Source organism: Labeo rohita, chromosome 5, assembly GCF_022985175.1.
Source record: "Labeo rohita strain BAU-BD-2019 chromosome 5, IGBB_LRoh.1.0, whole genome shotgun sequence".
In the NCBI taxonomy this organism is placed as follows: domain Eukaryota; kingdom Metazoa; phylum Chordata; class Actinopteri; order Cypriniformes; family Cyprinidae; genus Labeo; species Labeo rohita.
In genome coordinates this window covers 34,374,171-34,401,540 of record NC_066873.1, presented here as the reverse complement: position 1 = coordinate 34,401,540, position 27,370 = coordinate 34,374,171, and the positions used below count along the sequence as shown (strand labels likewise).

General features: G+C 34.0%; 1 protein-coding gene across 1 annotated transcript; it reads left to right on the top strand.

Moving 5' to 3' along the window:
* Positions 1 to 376: 376 nt before the first annotated feature.
* hs3st1l2 (heparan sulfate (glucosamine) 3-O-sulfotransferase 1-like 2) lies at positions 377 to 24,213 on the top strand. Its single transcript, XM_051108873.1, has 2 exons — positions 377 to 753; positions 22,550 to 24,213. Exon 2 carries the CDS (start codon positions 22,631 to 22,633, stop codon positions 23,540 to 23,542), a length of 912 nt encoding a protein of 303 aa, XP_050964830.1. The 5' UTR covers positions 377 to 753; positions 22,550 to 22,630; the 3' UTR covers positions 23,543 to 24,213.
* Positions 24,214 to 27,370: the final 3,157 nt, after the last annotated feature.

Here is a 27,370-nt window from a genome sequence, read left to right as displayed (position 1 = left end):
AAGTTATTCATGATTTTGGGGATTTTCTGGGGCAAATACATTCCAAAGCCCTTGAACAGAAAAACACAGAGCTGGAAAAGAAACAGGCTGTTCTGAACGTGGGATATGAGGAGTACAAAAAAAATGACATTTGGAGACAAAGTGAAGAATGAGTTCATGTATTTGGATGAGAAAAGGCGATGAAACGCAAATTAAACAATATAGAGAAAAGAAAGAGAGAGAGAGAGAGAGAGGCTGGGGGAAGAGACAGAGCGATAGTATAGATGATAGGAGGGGGGCTCGATAGAGAGAAAGAGAGAGAGAGAGAGATGGTGAGAGCGAGGGAGGGAGGAATTTCCCTCAGGGTCGACGTGTTTGTGCTCTCTCTCCCTCTCTCTCTGTTGTTCATTCACTCATACACACACTCCATCCACACGTACTTGACAGACACACACAGCATGTAGACACACTTTCTAATTCATTCACCTCCCTCGCTCACACGCTCACAGTTTCCTTTTACAACCTTGATTTTTATTTTTACTCTTTTCCTGCCTAGAGAGTCTGGAGAAGAAGCTACGCCACCTCAACTTTAAAACTGCCGTTACAGAATACAGGAGACTGAGAGAAGAGACAGCAAGAACAGAATAAAACAAAAAAGAGGCTGGAAATACACTGAAGTGCTCTGAAGGATGGAATAGAGAAGAATGAAAGTCCCGAAAACATCAGGACGAAACACTTGAGAGAAACTGACTGACTGAAGGAGACAAAGCTCAGGTAAGCTCCTGTTCTATTGCTGTTTTCCTTCTCAGTTTCATTTCCCCCGGTTGACCGGAGTGTTTGGTCAGAGAAACTCTGTAGAACCACGTCTGTGCTCCTCAGCAAATCTTGAATTTTAACCAGAACTTTGAACTGTGCTTAAGATGTCCCATGTGTATTGTTGCCTACAGCATGTCAGATTTAAAATGTGCTTTAAAAAGTAAAACCACTTCATTAGTAGATCCTAGTGCACTTTTAAAAATAAAGGTTCCAAAAGGGGGCTTTGCAGCAATGCCATAAAAGAACCTTTCAATGAACAGTTCTCAAAATAATCATTGTTTTTCTAAATATGAGGAGCATTTAAAATTCTAAAGAATCTTTTTTGACTACAGAATGGAATGGAAAGGTTCCATGGATGTTAAAGGTTCTAAACTGAACCATAGATTACAAAAAAGAACCTTTACAGAGGCACAATAACTGCCTTCTTACAGACTTGACATGATAAAGAGATGTTGTTATTGTTCTTAGAAGAGGTAATATAACTTCAGAGACCAATGTAGGGTCTCCTGAAAGCCAGGTGTCAGTAAGATCTGACTTTTATTCTTTTGGATTTTAGAATACAAAATTTTTCACATTTTCTGAAGATTCCCTTTCCAGATGATTGATGCAGGTCTTTAATGTTATATATCGTATACACATATACACATAATGTATATATATACATTTTTTTTGTTTATTTTATTTATTTATTTATTTTATTATTATTTTATTTTTTGTTTAACAAAAAAATTATATATATATATATATATATATATATATATATTTTTTTTTTTTTTACATATGTTTGTGTACTGTGTGTATTTATTATGTATATATAAAGACACACACATACAGTATATATATATATATATATATATATATATATATATTATGTACATAAAAACTTTTATTTTGGATGTGAATAATCGTTGTCCAGCACTAAATGCTGAAATTACTTTACAAATGTCAACAACTGCCAATCACCTGGTAAAGTGAAAATATATATAGACACACAATACACATGTGTACATATGTGACCCTGGACCACAAAACCAGTCTTAAGTAGCACGGGTATATTTGTAGCAATAGCCAAAAATACATTGTATGGGTCAAAATGTTCGATTTTACTTTTATGCCAAAAATAATTAGGATGTTAAGTAAAGATTATGTTCCATGAAGACATTTTGTAAATTTCCTACCATAAATATATCAAAACTTAATGTTTAATTAGTAATATGCATTGCTAAGAACTTCATTTGAAAAAATTTTAAAGGCGATTTTCTTAGTATTTGGATTTTTTTTGCATCGTCAGATTCCAGCCAATACACACATCCATACCATACATCAAGGGAAAACGTATTTATTTAGCTTTCAGATGACGTATAAATCTCAGTTTTAAAAAATGTTTTTTGGTACCTGGTCACATATGTACAGATGTACACAATATTTTGGTACTCCACAGAACCTTTCAGTGAAATGCTTTTAAAAAAGAACCATTTTTCTCCTAGCATAAAGAACATTTGAATCATCTAATGACCCTTTTTCCACTATAAAAAACCTTTTATGCAATGAAGAGCTTTTATTGATGTTAAAGATTCTTTAGTAAACCAATGACTTCCAATAAGGAACTTTTATTGTACAGTAGATATGAATATAAAAGCTATTTCTGCCCTTGAGAGGCAGAGTAGCAAGCATTCTGATTATATTTCAAGTTTTGTTCTATGAGAAAATAAATCTAATTTCAGATTAGATATGAACATTCTCTGTCATGTGAATGTTTGTGTATGTGAGTCAGTAGTTTCTGGAAGGCGGTGTGGCCATGGGAGTCACAAAAGGATGAATGGATGACTGAGTTAATAGGGCTAATTTGTTGTGTTCTCCACACATGATGCAAAATTTATTGTATCAAATCATAAACGCAGCATGTGACCTCACACTCCACCAAATTCAGATCAGGCGTTTAAACCCTAGTGAAAAAGAAATGTATTTTAAATACATTTATTTTGCCAAGTATACTACAAATACATTTACATACGTGATTACTAAAAATACCCTGAAATTGTATTTTTAGTGTACTAAACTGGTATACTTGAAGTCTGCTAAATTGGAACAACTAATTTTGTACTTAAAGCACTAATTGTGCGGAAGTAGTGTTGAAGTCCAACTAGAGATATACTAAAGGATATTTCATTGTGCTAAAGTGGAACTATTGCAAGTATACTTCAGGTACACTTTAAATATCTTGCATTTAAAGACCGATATTATTCAAAGATAAAAAAAAAATTCTCATCAGTAGTGACATTAAAACACATTTTAAGCTAAATATTAAGAATTGTGCTCAAGTCGTACTCTAAATAAAGTTTAATTGTAATTTTTCTAAAGTAAATATGTCAGTAAATATGTTAATAGATTTGAACTATACACTTAATGTAAATAGTTACAGAGTAAAAACTAGGCAAGTAGGCATCATACACTAAAAGAGACAGCTGAAAACAGTATGTGTTCTAAAATCAGCTCAGCATATCATGTTTTGTTATCCTCGACCAGATGGATTCATAGTCTGAAGCTAAAACATCAGAGACTATGACCATCACACACAACGCATTTTCTATGAAATCTGTAAACTTAGATCTGCAGACTGGCTCTGACTTTCGGCAACTTTCAACTTCTCCAGACTGTAAATTGGGGCAAAAATCTAGGCAAAATTCATATTCCAGCCTTAATTAAATGGGAAAATCTGTCAGGCATTAAAATGTAATGATAAAACTCTCTCTGTTCTTACAGCACATGTCAGTATGGTGAAATTTACTTTACTAAACCCCATTCCTACCCACAGCCTACTACTAACATCAAATAGATATTATGAAGGTTAATATGGATGTTGTTCAAGCTGCAACCATAAAATCTGATTTGTTGAAAATAGTGTTGTGCCCAGACCTAGGATGTTGATCCAGTAACATGTCCTACTTGGTGAAATCACAGTAAGCTGCTTTCCTTTACATAAACATATTTGATTAAGATGTTCAGTGCAAGATGTTGACAAAGGAAGGGAAAAAAAAACAGATTGATCTGGATTAGACGAATCTCTGTCACCTCTGAGCTAGCATGACTTCATGGGGGCATAAAATGTTGGAGCATTAGCAATAGAGGAAGACGTGAATAATAGATATCATATTTTATGAGCACAGAACTGCTACTAAGTGCAATGAACCATACATAAAAAAGCAGAGAGAGACGAGAGGAAAAGAGTCGCATATGTCTGTTGAAAAGTTTAGTTAAGAACAAGATCAAACAGGTTCACTCCACGGCATTACATCGGTATGATTACCTGAAACAAAAGACTCAGACGTGGGTGGTCTGCTTTTATCCAAGAACATGGAATAGAAACTCGCTGTACTGTTAAAGACAATAATATATTAAATATGGCTGAATAAGATTAGTGTTAATAATTAGTCAGTACGTAATCAAAATGCTTACAGCATTTCAAATACAAACCCATTTATGCATTAAAATGGAGATTTATAACCTCCTGAGACCTTGCGTCCTCATATGAGGACATTATATTTCAGTAAATGTCTCTGAGACTGTACATGCCACAGTTTTAAGTCTGGATGTCCTGTACAGAGCACATTCAGGGCTTTTCAGAGATACTAAATGTTTGGATGTTTCACCATAACCACTCCCTCTCCTTGGTCTTCAGAAATGTCTAATATTAATTTAGTGACACACTTATGGAAATATGATAAAACTTTGTAATTTTCATTTAAATCTGACTAATTTTTTAAACTGTCATAAATCAACATCTCAGAAAAATTTTATGGGGTTTCATCAAAATATGACTTTGTGTTATGAAACAGGACGTTGATTTTATACCTCGTGTTGATTTTAGTCCTCATATGAGGACACTGGGACTAAAAGCATGTTTATTATGCATTTTGGGAGACGCAACAAATGAATAAGGAGAGAAATTATATTTAAATATTCCTATGAAATATTATATATTATTATGAAACTCTTGTCAATTATTTTATTACATGTTGGCCCAAAAACACATTAATATGCAAATTAGATTTAGTTTATAGATACATTGTATATAATGAGTAAAAACGTTTATTTTACACACATTTTGCATAAAAATGGTATATAAAATCATTGCATTATAACATAGTTGAGACTCATCTTTATACAAAGTTTGGTTACAAAAAAAAAAAAAATTCTGAAAACTAAAAATGTATTGGTGATTTAAAAAAAAAAAATCTATTGTTTTTGCCTATGCATGTTTATTCACGTCTTTTTATTTTTTGTAAAAAATTTAATCCCGATGTCCTCTACCGAGGACATAGCAGAACTTATGAATGAAATATCTTTTAAATGTTTTTTTTTTTTTACATTTTATTAACGCTCTAAACAATGTAATGACATGGAAAAATACGAATTTTTTACTAAATTCTTTTCCTGGGTCTTAGGAGGATAAATTATGTGCACACTGCACCGGCAGAAGAGGACAACATAATCTTACCCCGGTAGAAGCATAAAAGAAATAAAAGGCAGAATAAGCCACAAAAGAAATCAATTACCAAATGGACCCAGTCGACGCCATATTTAATTTTTAAACGAGCCTGCGAGACATAAAAATCCAGGCCACTGAATTACTTAAACATCTTAACGTCCTCTGTTGTGCTTAATTTTAATTTAAACAACTCAACAAGCACCTATTCTATTATTGCAACCTACGGTTTTGCACTTTAGTCTAGTTTTAATATACTTTTTATTTTTAATACACTCTTTCTCTAAAGTAGACTGTATGTACAAGTCTTTGTAATTGCGGTAATTCTCTGCAGAAGTTAAAACATAAAAAAAATACTCTTTACAGTAAGCTGACACATAGTGTTTATCTGACTTTGTTCATGGATAGCTAAATAACCGTGGTGGGTCATTTATCTGTCAGTGACTCACCTACCCAGACATTAGGCTATCGCAACTCACACAGAAACCATGTAGTACACCAAAACAAACACACACCCACACACTAGGACTACAGTATATAACCGAAAGGCCCAAGTCCAAGCTGGACAGCTTGGAAACCCCATTGATTGACAGATGGTCAAATCTGCTGTGGGGTTCCCTACTCAAATAGAAAGATGGACTCCATGTACATGTTTATCAGTCAACTTCAAACATGTACATGTTTATCAGTTTTTTAATATACTGAACACCAATTTAACTAGCATGGGACAAAAACAGAAAGTGACATCTCTATCATATCACCTGATGTAGGTCTGCTTAGCATTTTTTGTTATTTGTATCTTTTTTATTTGCCTTTAAGCACTTGTTTGCAGTTGTGACCTTTTAATATGCATTTAATGTCTCTGCTTTACTCATCTTACGATAAAGTGAGCGGCCTCAGGCCGTACAGATGAGTGTGAAGGTTACGCTGCAGCACAGAGGTCATTATGTACGTCACAGGGACTGTACTTCAGACAAAACCACTCTGTTCTCAGAAAAAAAAATCCCTATAAAGTCCTAAAACAAACTGGTTTATCCTTTTAATATTAGATTGCCATATCCTTGGATAAGCAGACAGGGATTCGTGTGTTTGTTTATATGCACATGAGTGAGTGTGTGTACTTGTGTATGGGGGAGTATTTTTGGTTTGTTTCTTGGGTCATTAGTGTTGACAGTTTAGTTTATAAAGATGACAGGCTACTGCTCTTCTGCTGACCACCCTTCACGCAGCGCTCTCCCCTATAGCTTTACAAAGCTAAAGCACAACACAAGAAAAATAGGAAAAAATGTAACCACACAACAACACAGAGCGCATTACAAAAGCCCCTGAGGAAAATGCTATTGCTCAGAGGTTGCTCTTTCATAGACGTACATATGCTTCATTTACTTCGGAGTTCTCAGTTATGCCTCATTTGAGTATCAGCTTTGATACTTTGAATTGTGTTAAACTGTAATGCAAATAATTGAGACAATCATTTACTTATAGAGACAGCACACAACCACAGCAGAAAATGATATTTCCCAGATGAGCAGTCAGTTATAACAGTACAGCATTGCTGTGGACACCAGTCTTTATTAGGAAATGTTTTACCTCTGAATGCAGCGAATGACCAATCAAAAACAGGCTATTTTAGATAGCTGTGTGACTTCTGGTTAAAACTTGACTTAAAGGAGAGGTTCACTTCCAGAACAAAAATTTCCAGATAATTTACTCACCCCTTTGGCATCCAAGATGTTCATGTCTTTCTTTCTTCAGTCCTAAAGAAATTAAGTTTTTTGAGGAAAACATTTCAGGATTTCTCTCCATAATGGACTTCTATGGTGCCCCGAGTTTGAATTTCCAAAATGCAGTTTAAATGCAGCTTCAAAGGGCTTTAAATGATCCCAGCTGAGGAGGAAGGGTCTTATCTACCAAAACGTTATTTTCTAAAAAAAAAAAAGTCAAATTTATATACTCTGCATTCCGGTTCAAGACAGTTAGAATATGCCGAAAAACTCCCATCTCATTTTCTCCTCCAACTTCGCAGAAGTACTGACCCAGTGTTTACAAAGTGAACATGAGAAGAAAATCAAACTCCCTTTATGAAAAAAAAAAAAATGTAAAACAGTGATGTAGGACGATTTTGAAGTTGGAGAAGAAAATGAGATGGGAGTTTTTCGACATACCCCAACTGTATTAAACCGGATTACACAGAGTTCACGCAGAGCTAGACAAGACGAGCATTTGAGGTTAAAAAGTATATAAATTGTCTATTTTTTTTATAAAAATAACTGATCGTTTTGCTAGATAAGATCCTTCTTCTTCGGCTGGTATTGTTTAGAGCCCTTTTAAACTGCATTTTGGAAGTTCAAACTCACAGGCACCATTGAAGTCCACTATATGGAGAGAAATCCTGAAATGTTTCCTCAAATAATATATTTCTTTACAACTGAAGAAGGAAAAGACATGAACATCTTGGATGACAAGGGGATGAGTAAATTATCTGTAACTTTTTGTTCTGGAAGTCAACTTCTCCTTTAAATGCATAGTTCACCCAAAAATGAAAATTTGTACTCACCCTCATGTCGTCCCAACCCATAAGAACTTCGTTCATCTTCAGAACACAAATTAAGATATTTTTGATGGATTTCGAGAGATTTCTTACCCTGCATATAGACAGCAATGCAACTACCACGTTCAAGGCCCAGAAAGATAGTAAGGACATCGATAAAATAGTCCATGTGACATCAGTGGTTCAACCTTAATTTTATATAAGAATACTTTTTGTGCACAAAGAAAAAAATAACGACTTTATTCAACAAGTCTTCAACATGTGTTCACGTGAGTACCACAATGCATTTGATCTATTTTATCGATGTCCTTGCTACCTTTCTGGTAGTACCCTACAGGGTCAACTCTTTTTTTATTATAACATCAAACTGCAGTTATTACATAAATCACAAAATATTCTGCAAATCACAAATCAATGTACTGTATATTGAAATAAGAAGAAAATATTGGTGTAATATTGGGAGGTCTATGGCAATTCACAGTTCTAATTTACTCTCCTGATCTAGTCTAATAAAATTGATTCAAGTAGTCTCTCTACAAACAGAATCATATGGTATAGCTCGCCTCGTATAATACTTGGTCTTGGAAAACTTTGATGATGATAAATACTTGAGTTCATACTGAAATCTCTTTCATATTGAAATCCTAATAGTCAAGATCTCTTTTAAAACTCTAAAGAAGACACGTGATGTTACGAGTCTTTTGTCTGGAATAAAATCTAAGCAGCAGACTTAAATGAAGTCTTCATTCTCATTCCATTTAATCTCATCACTGTCTAGAAGAAATAACTGAGACATCAAATAGACCTCACTTCTTTCCTATGGGACTAAAGCATTGCAAAACATATCCAGAAACTTCGACTGCATCTTCGAGCACACCTTGGTGTATCCCGAGACAGAATTATGCATTAGATCATCCCTATACACCACAATATAGTGGAAGTCTTTTCTCCCCTACATATGTATGAAAAACCAACACACTGCAAAACAAGAAAAATAACATCTTATTCTGCATCCCAAATGTCTCACAAAATACAGAACTGCCTGGCATTACACAGCAGGGCCTGACGGGACCCCTTTCTTGTCCACACACGCACACACACACACACACACACACAAAACAGACCACTGTTCCCTTACAATATAGAAGAACAAAAACACAGGCAGCGATGCAGAAAAATCCCTCCGTGCACAACACATCCATTCAATGCATGCATATCCATAAGCGAAGGATATAGCTGTGAGCTCAAGGCTCTTTCAGCATGTGAGCATTTAAAGAATTACAAAGAAGATGTTTTCCACTGTTCTTTGAATGTGAGGGGATTTAAAGACGAATCAAAAGCAACAACCTGGCGTGGAAACGCGAGCACAAGGAAAGACAAAGAGCAGAACCAAAGACCTTACTTCTGAGATTTGAGCGCGGGTGAAAGACGGCAAGCTCGCACGCAGACGCACAACCACCTGCTCTGAGACTGACAGTTCCATTCATCTGGCCTCTAAACAACTTTTTCCTTTCCAGGGATTAATTGCCAATTGCAAAGGCAAATCTGGAAAAACACTTTTTTGGCAAAAAAGTTCATTCTCACCCTCTTGCTGTTTGTTTTATAGAAACACTCCCTATCTATCTGTCCATTTTGGGATTCGCTAGACAAGTGGATTAAAACTAACGAGAGTGTGAGAATCACCCCTAGTTGTGGATTGTAGTTATGCCTCACAGCCATCATGATGTTACTGGCTAATACATTTCATACCTGTAACATGTTCTTCGCCGTGCCTTAAAGATTCACTCTTATTTCTGAAATGATTAGTTCAACCAAACATTGTTATTTAATTACCCTCAAGCTTTCTTTTTACATGGAACTGAAAAAAGCTCAGCACATTGTTTCAGGTGAACTGTTCTATACAAAGAAGAGACAATAAAAGTCACCCTCATGTCATTTCAGACCTGTATGACTTTTTTTCTGTGCAGCATAAAAGAAGAGAATTTTGTCCTTACAATAGAAATCAATGGTTACCAAAATTTCTTCTTTTGTGTTCTGCAGATGAAAGTAAGTCATAAAGGTTTGGAACAATGTGAAGGTAAGAAACAGGTATTACTTGGGATGCTGCTCATTTTGTGTGTGTGTGTTTCACAAAAGAAAGTTAGTCTTTTTGGAATGACATTTGGGTGAGTAAATGATGACAGAATTGTCATTTTTGGGTGAACTAGTCTTTTTTCACTTCAATAAGAATTAGCATATTGCATTATCTCAGGAGGAGAAGTTCCACATCTTTCTCTCATTCAGCTCTAGTTTAAACTTTTTAGGTCAAACCCTTTATCTATGAGCACACTCTAATAAAACTCCCTCTACTGAAGTAAAAATGTATTTGATGGTGCATTTTAACTGAAATGGTCAAACTAGAACTAAATGACAATGAACAACACTACCAGTCAAAAGTTTTTGAACAGTGGAATTTTTAATGTTTTTAAAGAAGTCACCTTTGCTCAGCAAGCCTGCATTTATTTGATCCAAAGTACAGCAAATACAGTACAATTTGAAATATGTTTAGTATTTAAAATAACTGTTTTCTGTTTGAATATATTTTATTTTATTTAAATGTAATTTATGTAAATGTAAAAAATTTTACTCAGCTGTTTTCAACATAATAATAAATAATAATAAATGTTTTTGAGCAAGCAAATCAGAATATTAGAATGATTTCTGAAGGGTCATGTGAGCTGAAAATTCAGCTTTAAAATCTCAGGAATAAATCACATTTTAAAAATATATTCAAATAGAAAAGAGTTATTTTAAATACTAAAATATTTCAAAATTTGCTGTACTTTGGATCAAATCAATGCAGGCTTGGTGAGCAGAACAAAAAAACTTTAGTATTATTGTCTATTTTTGTAGCATACACTTCCATTCATAAGTGGAATGTGGAATTCATAAGTTTTTTGTTTTGTTTTGCTTAGAACTGTGAATTGCCATAGACCTCCCAATATTACACCAATAGTTAATCATTCTTTTCAGCAAGGATGCATTAAAGTGCTACAAATAATTACTATTTCAAACAAATAAAAAGGAAACAAAAAAAAAGAAATTATCACAGTTTCCACTAAAATATTAAGCAGCATTGATAATAAGAAAAAAGGCTTCTGTAGTATCACGTGACACTAAAGAATAGTGTAACAGCTGCTGAAAATTCAGCTTTGAATCACAGGAATAAATTAAATGTTTAGCTATATTAAAAAAGAGAACAGTTATTTTAAATTGTAAAAATATTTCATAATATTACTGTAGATTTGATCAAATAAGTGCATGCCTGCTGAGCATAAGAGACTTCTTTCAAAAACTTTAAAAAGCCCAAACTTTAAATCAGCATTGGTACATAGCCTATAGCACAGAACATGTTGTTATGTTGTTGATTTCATCTCATTTCATCTATCCTTTGTCTTTTATGGATTTTCTTTCACTATACAACACGAAATAATGCTAAATGTGTCACTTCAGCCCTCACGCCTGCCGTGACCCGGCAGTAGCTGTCAGGTCCACATGCTCAATTGGTTAGTTGTATTGAGCAGAACAGTCTAACCTCCATCTGTCCACCCACCCCTACGGAGAGACAGATTACCGTAGACGTGACCACTGCCTCCCAATGTTTACCCCTTCCCTTCAAATCTGTAATATTGATATTGCCCCCCCAGACACAGACAGGAAATAGATTCTTTCCCCTGTAGCGAAAGGCAAACACAAGTCACTTGACATGAACTACTAACCCGATCTCTTGCCCCCTGTGGCATAGTCCAGATTGCTAATCACTGAATGATTTGCTTGTCATACCAAATTGGAAAATTACAGTTTGATAGCTCAAAGGCTGCTGGCTCACAGCAATGATTTTAGTTAATATATTTTAAATGCATAATGATAATACATAATTCAGTCAACAGCCTTTGAGCTATCAAAATCATACGGCAGAGAGAAAAAAGGAGACCAAACATTTACTGGCTACATGAATTCTCATAATAATACTGTATGTGATGTATTACTGGGTGAGATTCCAGTTTCAAAAGGTAAACCGTTTTGAATTATGCAAATGGTATGGAATTTTTAGCATCCTGAATTGATAGGAGATCCACTCACAACTAATTCTTTAACTGGGCAAATAAACCAACTGCAAACGGGTGTTAACAGAAGCCAGAGACGCTGAAGACTGATGCAAAGAGGAGAAAATATAATAGCAGGCAAATCAGCTAGAAAGAAAATTCTAAATACTGAACTGGGAGTGAGGGGTTTATATAAATGTATCTCTGAGGGGAACTGACTGTCTTCAAAAAAGTTTAGATGGTATTTTTATTTTCATCTTACCTCCGTATAACACATATTAATGTAGTATTTAAAAGTGCTGCACTGCTTTTTTTTACCGCAGTAACAAAGGAAACGTTTGCTGCTGTTCCTTAAGCACCACCTGCTGTCAGAGAGTGAATGTGCGTTCTCATTCAGTTCATCTGCTGTTTTTGTTTCATTCATTTATGTTTTATGTAGCATAAAATCACAGGTGAGACCATTCTGTTTTTGCTTTAAATTTTTAAATTATACAATCTAATTTAAATCAAATCTGCTCATGCCACAAGTAGCTTGTTTGTTGGATCATGATTAAAACGCAGTGGTTCTGCAACGGTTTCATGCATTCTGATTAATATAAAAGCACAGTCAGGGGACAACCGTGATAAACCGTCAAACTGCCAGAATCATTAAAAAAAGTGATACAGATTATTGTTCAAATCGCCCAGTCAGTGTTGGGGAAAATTAGAGGAGACTTGTCAGTCAATAAATGGATAAAAAAAAGTAACTGGCGTTACTTATTTGAAAAAGTAACTCAGATATTTCCAAAATTAAAAAGTAGTGCATTACTTTACTAGTTACTTGAAAAAAATCTGATTACATAACTCACGTTTCATGTAATGCATTACTCCCAACACTGCGCCCAGCATTAATATTATAGTATTTACCTGTGGAATTTCTAAAAGATTTTTATAATACACATCCTAGTATTATTTTCAGTTCTTATGAAGCAACTTTTTTAGAAAGTTTTTAAGGCATACACCAGTTTAAAATGTGTATTTCAGCCAGGTAACAGATAATGTTGCTTCTTCAATGATGTTTACAACAGAAATGATTTTTACTAAAAACTGCTAACTCTCATCAGGGCTTTTGATGATAATATTAGAAATCGTTCCACAAGTAATTCCTATTGGATGTTCAGAAGAGCATTTTTGTGTGCTTTTAAGATGCAAGTTGCTAATGTTAGGACTACAACGATTTGTCAAGTACATACACTGCTGTGTAAAAGTTTGGGGTGTTTTATGTTTATGCAAGAAGTAACTTATGCTCACCAAGGCTGGATTTATTGGATTTATTGGATCAAAAATACAGTAAAAAGAGTAACAGTAAGTCCGGCTTCCGGACTTACTTCCGGACTCACATCTGCATCCAGCTATTTTTAGCTGTACAAAACAGCTCGTTTTGCTGCTTGATATTGCAAATTGATGTGTCTTACCATATTATTGTAATGCATTTTCTTAATTATAAACACACTGGATTAAAGTACAAACAGTTTTATTGTTTACTGCACGTTAGGGCTGAAATGATTCCTCAACTCGAGTAACTCGAATACAAAAAATAATCGAGGCCTTGAGGCTTCGTTTAGTCCATTTACTGTAAATACACACGGAACACTGTGTTTCCCCACGGACCATTATTACTGACGCACAAACCGTAAATTAATGGTGGTTAGTTATGATGTCCTTAAGTTAGCTATGTTTTCTAAAAGACTAAGTGCCATTAATGTTGATTGTCTCATTCTCTCTCTGTGACACACAGAAAGTTAAAAAGTTAGTCAATATCTAACGAAGAGTACCTCAGCATGATTTACAAATGTGATACTGATTTTATGCAAAAGATTATCAATAAACAAGTAGTTAATGTTAAGAGACTTACATTTTAGACAGCATATTGCCTGTTTTTGCTTTATTTCACCAACAAATAACCATTCCAAACACAGCCACAGGACTGTTTTGCGTCTTTGAGCAACATTTTTAATGGTTCAGTTCAATCGCAATGACTCACTTACTTAACAGTGACTTGCTGACACCTACTGGCGGTTTTGATTTCACATTGAAAGTATTTTTATTTATTTTGAAACTATTATAAATTCTTTGAAGAACCCAGAGTAAAAATGGCAATTCACAAGATGTTAGGACAATGCAAAATGAAGAGCACTTGACACAATCTATATGATTTCTTGACAACAACCAAACCCAGACATGACTGTAAATGAACACACATAACAAACCAGACTGTATTATTTCTCCATCATAACTTTTGCTCTCTTTACTTCCATCCACATGCTGAATTTCCACATCACATACTGTACGAGAAGAGTGCTAATCACGAACTAGCTGCTAAACCTGACCAGACGAAGACACACTTTCATGCCAATAATGTTGCCATGTTCTCTATGCCAACAACCTCTTTAATTAGAGTGAAGCCCCCCTCATACTTAGCCCTCCCCTCTGCTGGTACCAGCCCCCCCCAACCCATTTTCAACCCAAACACCAAAATGCTCCCCCCTCACACACACACACACACTCCTCATTATCAATGCGAGGAACATGTAGACCAGAGGGGGCTGTAGAGTGTGTGATTCGATTGACCCAGATCTTCAAGTGCAAATGAGAGCGAGAACGAGAGAGAGGAGGGAGGGATGGAGAGAGATGGAAGTGAGGAAGAGTGAGAGACTGGTGGGGTGCGGGGAGGTTCATGAAGAGACTAATTTGAGGCTTAGCGGGGTGTCCGTGTGCTAAAAACTGAGCAGATTTACTGAAGGTCAGTGTCTATTGGACAGATTGAATGAGATCTTTCAGAAGCATCCAAAGGGACACTTTCTGCACATTTTTTCCCAGTTTCTTTCAGTCCAACGACAGAGACAATCGCATCCTCTCAGATGCTGTTTAATCCTCTCATTCATTCTCCATTTGCATTCACTTAAGAGGAAGAGGAGGAAATCTTGGCACAATCTTGAAAGTCGTTTGGCTTTTTCCTGTAGTAGGTCTGGTGAATCTTTGCGTGTGTATGTGTGAGAGAGACAAATAAGCTGCTGAATCACCTGGAACGCACAAAACTTTTTTACTTTTATAATACACAGCCACATCCCTCACTCACATCTTCTGAAATGTTTGTAAAAAAATAATGCTGTGCAACATCTGATTTATGAACCTTTTTTGTAAACTAATTAAAAAAGGGATGTTTCACAGGATTTTATTTTCTTGTGAAAAGCAACTCAGAAATTCAAAAGCGTTACTTTGAAGACTGCGGTACACAAAGAACAACACATCTGTCAAATGTGACAAATGAAACAATTTGCACCTGCAATAAAATAAACACAAAGCTGTGAAGTTCTGTAAGTTGCTTTACCATACGAAAACTGAAAAATTATAAATGGTTTATCATGGTTTATTTATTTTACTGTAAAATACTGTCATGTTTAAGTTTTTTGCAAGTAAAAGCTATCAATTACCATATCATTTATTGTGAAGAACCTTAAAAGGACTAAAAGACCCTGCATTATCAGTAATATAAATTTGATATTTCATGGCAATGTTATATTGCTTTTTTGCATTAATTTAGTGTCATATGTGTTACCCTGAAGGTGTTTTGTCTTTGTGTGCATGACACTTGGCACTAAGTGTACAAATACACTACCAGTCAAAAGTTTTTGAACAGTAAGATTTTTAAATGTTTTTTTAAGAACTCACCAAGCCTGCATTTATTTGGTCCAAAGTACAGCAAAATCAGTACAATTTTGAAATATTTAAAATTTAAAATAGCTGTATTTTATTTGAATATATTTTAAAATGTAATTTATTTCTGTGATTTCAAAGTTGAAATTTATAATCATTACTCCAGTCACATGATCCTTCAGAAATCATTCTAATATTCTAATTTGCTTCTCCAAAAACATGTATTATTATTATTTTTTAAAAACAGCTGAGTAGAATTTTCCTCAGGTTTCTGGATGAATAAAAGTTCAGAAAAACAGCATTTATCTGAAATAGAAATTTTTTGTAACATTATAAATGTCTTTATCATCATTTTTTGTCAATTTATTAATTTATTATCAATTTATTATTCATTTGGATCTTTCTATTCATCAAAGAATGTTTTGAATATTGATAATAATAATAATAATAATAATAATAAATGTTTCTTCAATGGCAAATCAGCATATCAGAATGATTTCTGAAGGATCATGTGACACTGAAGACTGGAGTAATGATGCTGAAAATTCAGCTTTGATCACAGGAATAAATTACATTTTAAAATATATTCAAATAGAAAGCAGTTATTGTAAATATATTAATAAATATATTTTTACTGCTTTTCCTGTATTTTGGATCAAATAAATGCAGGCTTGGTGAGCAGAAATGAATTCCTTAAAAAACATAAAAAAATCTTACTGTTCAAAAACTTTTGACTGGTAGTGTACTGGCCTTCTGTTGGACATCTTTATTAGTAGTAGTAGTACATTTTAGTTCAAGTAGGTTCTAAATTATAAAATGTACAGAGACCAATATGCCATCCCATATAACCTTTCTGTAAATTTAACAAGACATTAAATAACTGAACATAGGCTACACTCTAAAATTATTTAGATTGTCAAAGTGGCAATCACATCTATTTTAGTTTTATTATAAACTAATAGTTATAGCAATAGGAGCATGTTAGATAACATTTAAAAAAGTGTGGTCCGATTTTCATCCTTTACACGCTTCAGTCCTTCAAAGATCTCACTGCAGAGAAAGAACCCTTTGGAAAGCAAAGATACGATCAATTCTGAAAACAACACACCTTTATTTTTCTTGCTTACAAAAAACTTAATTATTTTCTAAGATACACCAAAGAAAGGTGACTAAACGCATTGGTCATGCTTGATGCCACTGAGCTCTGAACAATCCAGTCAGATCGGAAAGATAAAATACTAATATGCGTCTAAAAGTCCTTTGATCTCATTCCCCACAGGTCTTCTTTTTGTCTTTTACGAGAGGCCAAAACTCTTGCAGTGCGTGCATGTATTTATACGTGTCTGCGTGAGTGTGTGCGCTTGCCATACTTGTCTTGTGATTGTTCACGAGTGAGTCTGCTGGGCACGTACGGCCGTGTGCAGGATTACTGCGTGCTGGAAACAGAAGCGAGACTAAGTTTGCACTAAGCTGAGGAGCCTAAATGCAAAAATGTGTAAGAAAATCAACAGAGGTTTGTGTCTGTGTGTGCGTCGCTGTGCTTTCTTTTGGTGCGCAATGGCATTCAGGAAAGAGGATTATACTGCACAGTGTGAGGTGACAGTGGAGGGTGTGTATATTAGGGATGCGTTTTTTGTTCTCAGCTACAGAATTTGTGTGTGAGAGAAAGTGAGAGACTAGCTTTGTTTGCTTAAGAATGTCTGAAACTGGAGGTCTGACTCAATCAGTAGGCCTGGGAGTCCCTGATAAAGATGAAACACACACTATAGATTCCTTTAAGACGATTTGTGTGCCCATCAAGAGTGTTTTCGCCAACATACAGTACCTGTCAAAAGTTTTTGAACAGTAAGATTTTTAATGTTTTTTTTTTAAGTCTCTTCTGCTCACCAAGTCTGCATTTATTTGATCCAAAATACAGCAAAAGCAGTAATACTGTGAAATATTTTTACTATTTAAAATAACTACTTTCTATTTATTTAAATATATATTATAAAATGCAATTTATTCCTGTGATCAAAGCTACATTTTCAGCATCTTTATTCCAGACTTCAGTGTCACATGATCTATTATTCTGATATGATGATTTGCTATTCAAGAAACATTTTTTATTATTACTGTCAATATTTAAAACAAATGAGTACTTTTTTTCAGGATTCTTTGATGAATATAAAGATCCAACGATCAGCATTTATCTGAAATAAAAAGTTTTTGTGACATTATACACTATACAATTCAAAAGTTGGAGTCAGTATAATTATTCTCTTTTTTTGGAATGAAATTATAGAAGTTTATATTTTTTAATTTAGCAAGGATGCTTTAAATTGATCAAAAGTGAGGACAAAGACATTTATAATGTTACAAACAATTTTTATTTCAGATTAATGCTGTTCTTCTGAACTTTATATTCATCAAAGCTTTATGTTTTGCACAGGAATAAATTACATTTTAAAATATATTCAAATAGAAAGCAGTTATTGTAAATATATTAATAAATATATTTTTACTGCTTTTCCTGTATTTTGGATCAAATAAATGCAGGCTTGGTGAGCAGAAATGAATTCCTTAAAAAACATAAAAAAATCTTACTGTTCAAAAACTTTTGACTGGTAGTGTACTGGCCTTCTGTTGGACATCTTTATTAGTAGTAGTAGTACATTTTAGTTCAAGTAGGTTCTAAATTATAAAATGTACAGAGACCAATATGCCATCCCATATAACCTTTCTGTAAATTTAACAAGACATTAAATAACTGAACATAGGCTACACTCTAAAATTATTTAGATTGTCAAAGTGGCAATCACATCTATTTTAGTTTTATTATAAACTAATATTTATAGCAATAGGAGCATGTTAGATAACATTTAAAAAAGTGTGGTCCAATTTTCATCCTTTACACGCTTCAGTCCTTCAAAGATCTCACTGCAGAGAAAGAACCCTTTGGAAAGCAAAGATACGATCAATTCTGAAAACAACACACCTTTATTTTTCTTGCTTACAAAAAACTTAATTATTTTCTAAGATACACCAAAGAAAGGTGACTAAACGCAGAAAATTTTAAGTTAAATCAACTTAAAACAACAAGTCATTTTAACTCATTACAATAAAATGAGTTCAAATAACTTGTACTTTTAAGTTGAGTTAGCTTGAGAGTTGAAATGACTTGCACTTTTAAGATGATTTAACTTAAAATGTTAAGGCAGCAGCTAAACTTAAGTTTTTAAAGTTGAAACTGGTGAAAACTTCTCCAGTCTCATTTGTACATTTTTGCACTGCTCAAACCATCCTGATGCTTAAGTTTAGGGATGGACCTAAAACTGTTTTTAACATTGAGAATAATAATAATAAATGTTTCTTGAGCATCAGATTAGCATATTAGAATGATTTCTGAAGGATTATGTGACACTGAAGAAATTGGCTACTGAAAATTCAGCTTTGCCATCACAGGAATAACATTTCAAAATATATTAAAATACAAAACTGTTATTTAACATTGTAATAATATTTCACAATATTACTGTTCTTACTGTATTTTGATCAAATAAATGCAGTCTTGGTAAGCATAAGCATTCTTTCAAAAAAATAAATAAAAAAAAAAGGTCATTTTTTCCAGTCACCTAGAACAAAAAAATAATATCACATACTACACAGACTCAAAACAGGCACGGCTTTCCGCTCCATTTTTGAAAAACACAAATACCCCATGGCTCACTGTTCATGCATAAAGCACAATCCAGAAAACAGCACTATAAAGACAGACAGCAGTACTAAAAAACCTCCTGGTAAATGTATTCTTTATGTTTTCTGACTACATTTGTCACCACCGACAGACGACATAACCCGAGGAAGAGAAGCGGCACATTCTGAGGATTAAAACTGTGAGATGAGGGAATAAAGTGGGAGACATTAGACAGACACTCAGGCCCGTAATGGCAGAGTTGATGAGGCTTAGCAGTAATGATGACGCTGACGCTGAAGCAGGAGTGGCAAGACCACAGGGCTCGACACTTACTCCCAACTGTGTAATTATACAACGTACAGAGCAACACCACAGCTCGTTTACAAAGGCTGACTGCTCAAAACTAGATGAGGAGCAAATTAATAACCCGTGACTCCGGCAGCAGCAGCAGCAGGGTACAATAACATCACAACTGCGAGGTTACTAAACATGGTAGTTGAATCATCTTAAAGGAGTGTCAGAAATTTAAAGGTCAGAAATGTTCTGATTAGCCACTTGCATCAGTTACCATATCCTTTAGTTTAGTTATTTTCATTTTTATTCAGAGATGAAAATTCTGTCATTAAATAAGCACCCTAATGTCGTTTTTCAAACATGCATGACTTTCTTTTTTCCAATGAACCTTAAACGAGTTTGCCTTCCACACAATGAAAATGGTCCAGAGGTTGTCAAAAGGACAAAGAAGCAACTTAAAAGGATCATAAAATAGCCTGTGTAATTTGCCAATGTGTTCCAAGTATTTTGAAGCCATTTGATAACTTATGTGAGGAAAACAGGTTGAAAAATCATGCATGACAGCCATGGCCACTATTCGCCTTCATTGCATGGAAAAGAGCAGACTGGATGTTCTGCTATAAATAACCACTTTTTAAATGATGTTTAGACACAATTGTGAGTAATTTTCCAGTTGTGAGTGTTGAAGAGTATAGCTATTAATATGTAACCATTGAATCAGTTTTCATAGCTATGAGGACAAGCAACTACATATCTTTTCAATCTGAAGAATAAAAAACCTAATGAACTGTCTTTGTGTTAAATGTGACTTGAGAGTCGCAATCACTGAAATACAGTAAAATACATGCAAAATTCAGAAACTGAAGGTTTTTTGCATTTATACTTCTAAATAGTGCTGGGCAACAATTAATCGTGATTAATCGCATCCAAAATAAAAGTTTTTGTGTACATAATATATGTTTGTGTGCTGTGTATATTTATTGTGTATATATAAATACGCACACATGCATGTATATATTTAAGAAAAATATCTATATTAGAATGATTTCTAAAGAATTATGTGACACTGAAGAAATTGGCTACTGAAAATTCAGCTTTTCCATTACAGGAATTTTAAAATATATTAAATTACAAAATAATATTTCGCAGTATTAGTGTTCTTACTGTATTTTGGTCAAATGAATGCAGTCTTGGTAAGCATAAACTTTCAGAAACATTTTACTTAAATTTTTCTTCGTGAAAAAGTTCAGTTTTTCCGGTCACCCAGAACAAAAACAATACCACTAGAACACTATCACATATTACACAAACTCAAGACAGACACAGTTTTCCGCTCCGTTTTTGAAAAACACAAATACCCCTTGGCTCACTGTTCATGCATTAAGCACAATCCAGAAAATAGCACTATAAAGACAGACAGCAATACTGAAATTCTCCTGGTAAATGTCTATTAAATATATTTCTAAACAATATAAATTATATGAATATAAATATACACATGTAAATATTTTCAAAATAAATATAATATATGTGTGTCTTTACATATACATCATAAATACACACATATATATTATGTACACAAAACTTTTATTTTGGATGCGATAAATCACAATTAATCGTTGCCCAGCACTACTTCTAAACTTAAGTACTCACAGCCATTTCTTATTAGATCATAAGGATAATTCTCAATAACATTCACTAGCTTACTATTATATTCTTAATCATTATTTTTTTCACCCACTTGTAAAGAAATTAAACTACTATGAAATGTACTCTTTAAATAAATCAGTAAAACTTCACAATATGGTTCCATGTTAATGTTAATATTAACTGCATTAGTTGACATGAACTAACAATGACAATTCTAGAGCTACAATATACTTCTAAAGCATTCATTAATCTTGATGATAAATTCAACATTTACTAATACATTATTAAAATCAAAAGTTGTATTAACTTATGTTTAAGGGATAGTTCACCCAAAAATAAAAATTCTGTCATTAATTACTCACCCTCGTGTCGTTTCAAACCTGTAAGACCTTTGTTCATCTTCGGAACACAAATTAAGATATTTTTGATAAAATCCGAGAACTTACTGACCCTGCATAGACAGTAATGCAACCGAAACATTCAAGGTCCAAAACGGTGGGAAAAACATGGATAAAATAGTCCATGTGACATCAGTGGTTCAACCTTAATTTTATGAAGCTTCAAGAATATACTTATTACCTTTCTGGGCCTTGAACGTGGTAGGTAGGGACAGAAAGCTCTCGGATTTCCTCAAAAACATCTTTATTTGTGTTTTGAAGATGAATGAAGGTCTTGTGGGTTTGGAACAACATGAGGGTGAATAACCAATGAGAGAATTTTCATTTTTGGGCGAACTATCCCTTTAACAAAAATTACTGAATACTGTAACAATAAGCAATACACCAATGCATTAACTAACATTAACAAATGGGACCTTATTAAAAAGTGTTACCAGCAAATCTTATTCCTGTTATAAAGAACTGGGCTATTAACTCCAATGTGTGACTGGTACAGTAGCTTAATTGGAAGACTCATGGCTCATGAGGGATTATGCTCAGGATTGCTATAACAGTGAGCACTAGAGGGAAGCAGTGAGACAGCAGTGGGATTGGGATGAGTAAATTTACCCAGGGAGATTTCTGAGGCACTATTGTTCATGAATGATTAATGTGTTTCTTCTCTCTGTTTTAATAATTCTGTTAATTAAATCACACTGCGGAAGTACACTCCTGCCCTGCTATTGCTGCTGCTGTTGTTTTAACATACGTTTTACATCTGTTTGACAAGTTAGTAACTGACAACTCTGACAATGAATGTTTGATATATTTTAGGCTTTCAATGCATGATTAGTGCTATGAATAATTAATATTTTCCTGTGAATGCTATGTGTTTTCTCTGAATAATAATTTCCTGTGAACTTTCTTTTTATTTTTTAGAAATATACATCAGCGCAAATCAGCCAGATCTCCAGCCAGTGTTCGTTTGTGTGCCGCCCTTGACCTGACTGGACTGACGCCATGTTTTGGACACTGCTTCTGGCTTTGATCCTACTGCTGTTGCTCCAGGCACAGCTGCTTGTTTGTCTACATGAACTGCGAGCCTCTCTGTCCTCAGTGACTTCAGCGACCCCTTCTGGAACTTCCAATGGCTCAGCTTTGCAACGCCTGCCGGGAGCCATAATCATCGGGGTGCGCAAAGGAGGCACCAGGGCCCTGCTGGAGATGCTCAACCTCCATCCAGATGTGGAAGTAGCTAAGAACGAGATCCACTACTTCAATCTGGATGAAAATTTTCGGAAGGGTCTGGATTGGTATCGTGCCCAGATGCCCATCACTCTCCCTGGGCAGTTGACGGTGGAAAAGACCCCTGGCTACTTCACAGCACCACTGGCCCCAAAGAGGATATGGGCCATGAATCCAGCTGTGAAACTGCTGCTGATCATTCGTGACCCTGCTGAGAGACTTGTATCAGACTACACGCAAGTTCTCCACAACCGAATTCAGCAAAACAAGCCATACCAGCCACTCGAAGAGCTGCTGCTATCACAAGGACACATCAATCCTAAATACAAAGCCCTTCAGAGGAGCTTTTACTACCAGCACCTTGCCAGATGGTTGGAGCTTTTTCCCAGGGAGCAGATGCACATTGTGGACGGAGAGGCACTGATTAGAAATCCGTTCCCTGAGCTGCAAAAGGCGGAGAAGTTTCTGGAACTTCCACCTCGGATAAAGCCAGACAATTTCTACTTTAATGTCACCAAGGGGTTTTATTGTATGCTGTCTGCGGGACACGACAAGTGCCTGGATGAGTCTAAAGGAAGACCACATGCACCACTTAGCAACGAGGCTTTCCAGAAGCTCTGCCGCTACTTGCGAGTTCCCAATCAAATCTTTTTCAGAATGGTGGGACAGAGGTTTGACTGGTGCTAAAGACACTTACAGAGGCTGAGAATGGGATTTAAACTACTGTTGGAAACCCATTGTGTGAAAATGTTCTAATACTGTCAAAGGAATATGATGAAAAATGACAGCAACCAGTCTGCAAGAGGGCTAAGTAAAGAGACCAGGGCCAAAAACTGAATTAGTTCTGAACACTAATACATCTACAGTTCATCTTCTGTGGAAAGTAAAATAGATTTGCAGGACTTCACGTGCTTTAAAAACTCTTTGGACCTCTTTTAACTCTAAAAGTCTCAGTTCAAACAGACTATTGATGTGGTGAAAATGAGATTGAAAAGGCAATGTCCAAGTTACTTAAGACAATGAACTTAAAAACTTGTTTTTTTCTAATTGAAAATAAACACAGAATGTGGATAGACACCAAGAATTGCATACAACACATAAAATAAAAACTAAAATGTTACTTCCAGTGGTACTTGAAGCATTTAACAAAAACACTACTGCTTTGCCAGCTGTAATTATTGTAGTCTACTCATTTAATTTTCATGTTTAATATGCTAATTTGTACTTGAATATTTTATTTTAATTTTTCTGAATAGAAATGTCTATTTTTTAAATTAATTGGTTCTTTAAATTAATGAGATATTTCATAATGTCATAAGTTAATGCACTACAAAATTGTGTTTTCTATTCAATAAATATATGTACAGAAAACATCTCACATCTATTCATCTAAAACACTAATGAAATTTTACATTTTCAACACATCGATCAATAACAAAGCGTCACATGAGAATATCTGCGCCTATTTTCGCTGTACTACTTTACCTTATGCTGTCTTCTTTAAATGTTTCTAATGTTACTTCGAAAGGTCTTTTGACAATATGATATGAAATGAAATGCAAGATGTGCTCAGTATGTGGGTCATTCAATAACTGTGGATACATCTCATGTCCGTGAAGTATATTTTTAATATATTCTCATCAATATAAAGCCCCGATGCTTAATTTTCTAGTACACAATTACATTTTTCCCAATCACACTACTATATGTTGAAAAAGCCATATCATTTGTTCAAAAATTATGTCACATACAACCCTGGTATTCAGCGGTCCGATTTTCTATGTTGCATTTAAGCATGAAAATGACCTGAAATATAAATTAATTTAATAGTTTTGCCTTCAGTTAGATTTGGTTATCAAGACATTTCTGTGTGTGTGCTTCAAAAATAATAAGTGTTTATTGTGATAACTTGTTTTATTTGTGACCGTAAAACCATTGTCAACTAAGTTACCCACTAGAAAACCCCCCTCAAAAAAGAATGGTTTGTCCCGTTCTTGCATAATTTGCACAGTATGATGATATTATAGAAGCACATGGATGAGACACTATAAGTTACCTTCTCTCTCTTTCCCTTAATATTGGTTGAACTAGAAAACCCGTGTCAGGAGTGGATTAATTGACTGTCAACAGTGTTACACATGTATTATTGCTGCAAATTTTAACAAGACAATTTAACTAAAACTTAAGTTTTGTTTATGGAAATATATTTCTAAACATTCCATATGCTCAGTAGTTTTAAGTTTCCATGTTGAGCATAGGCCCAAAACGCTAAAAATGTCAACTAAGTTACCTGTCAACTGTGTTACCCAGTAGAGACAACATGGTGGACAATAGCAAATATAGATGGTATTTTATGCACATATTTCTACAGATCACCTTTATTTATATAGCTCTAAGTTTTTTTCTTCACATTGTCAAATTCTAAATGTACCCCTTATAGAATGACCCATGTGCTGTTGTAACTTACTAATATAAATACAGTCTACATCTCATTTGAGTGTACACTATTTTAAACATATAGATTTTTAAGGGGAAATCATTTTAATGAGGAAAAACTTGCACATTTTAAAAAATTTAACTCACGTCTACGTTGTATTTACATACAACTTTTATATGTTAGATATAGAAGTGTTTCTTGGCACGTAACTTACATTAGTACATCGTGTGGAGTGTCTGAAGTCGTAAACTTTGCCGGTTGGATCTCTCGTGATATGAACAAGCAGGTAAGGATCCTACAGACGTCGTTTATACACATGTCCGGTAGATGGCAGTGTTTCGTCTGATATGTAGCCTATAACTGAGAGCCAGGTGTTTTGAAGTGAAATTATGATAGGTTAATGACAAAATATTAAACGTTAATTAAAACTAAGTAATTTGTCTGCTTAAAACACATTTACAAAAATGAATAATATGAATGTTTAAAACTATTAAATGCCTAGAGAAATACATTTTACTCCAGAAAAGACAGGTCGATAGTGTTTAGAGATCATATGACCAGCCAACGGAAGCCTTAAGAGACCATGCATTAGTGAAAGGTGCTTCCCTTAAGAAAATATGAATTTAATGATAAATTATTACTTGAATTTTAAAACTGTGCTTTTAGCATGTCCAGTATATATTATTTATTATTTACATATATAATATATAATTGAGAAAGGAAATGAAAGCAAAATAATAAAAGGGAGGCATCCTAATCTGAATTCTACTAGGTACTATAAATACAATACATTATTTTAAATAAATTATGTATTTTTAAAAATCTAATATTAATGTAAAATTCTAATTCATAGTTTAAATCAGAGTATACGTAAATATATGTACACAACCAGTCAAAAAATGGTAATGTTTTTTTAAGAATTTTCTTCTGCTCACCAAGCCTGCATTTATTTGATTCAAAATACAGTAATACTATTTACTATTTAAAATAGCTGTTTTCTGTTTTAATATATTTTAAAATGTAATATATTCCTGTGATCAAAGCTACATTTTCAGCATCATTACTGCAGTCTTCAGTGTCACATGATCCTTCAGAAATTAGTATGTTCTAATATGTTCATTTGCTGTTCAAAAAACATGTTTATTATTATTGTTATTAATATTTAAAACAGTTGAGTATAGAAATTAATGTTTTTATTTAGAAAGGATGCTTTAAATTGATCAAAAGTGATGATAAATACATTTATAATGTTACAAAAGATTTCTATTTCAGCTAAATGCTGTTCTTCTGAACTTTCTATTCACCAAAAAAACCTGAACAAATTCTACTCAGCTGTTTCCAACACAATAATAATTGTTTGAGCAGCAAATCAGAATATTAGAATGATTTCTGAAGGATCATGTGACTGAAGTAATGGTGCTAAAAATTCAGCTTTGAAATCACAAGAATAAATTACATTTTAAAATATATGCAAGTAGAAAGCAGTTGTTTTAAATTAGTAAATTTATTTCACAAAATTACTGCTTTTGCTGTATTTTGGATCAAATAAATGCAAGCTTGATGAGCAGAAGACAATTCTTTAAAAAACATAAAAAAATCTTGCTGTTCAAAAACTTTTGACTTGTAGTGTATTTTACAGTTTAGTTGAATAACTTAATAATGACAGACAAATCAAACAGAATTTCAGTCAACGAGACTGAAAAGTCAGATATTGCATGAATTATATGTAAAGCTACATTGTAATTGTTGGCAATTGTCATAATAGCAGTAGACTATGAACTCTGCCCAGTTAGCCTGTAGGTTATGATATAAAAAAACAAATTAATTATAATATTTATTACAACCCTGCTAAAAAAAAAAAAAAAAAAACAATAGAAACCATCACAGAATTTCTAATGGTTTTCACTACAAATACCATTACAAACATTACAAACCATCAAAACCATTAAAAAATGGTTTCTGTTGTGTGTTTTGGGACATATTCCATTAGTATTTGGTGGTTTTTGATGGTTTCCTTTTCTCTCAGCAGTGAATACATAATAAATTATAAGTAAAACAATAATTTTGCCTTACAAATC

Excerpts from the sequence above, each read along its gene's own strand:
- hs3st1l2 (XM_051108873.1), top strand. The coding sequence starts at position 22,631 with ATGTTTTGGACACTGCTTCTGGCTTTGATCCTACTGCTGTTGCTCCAG.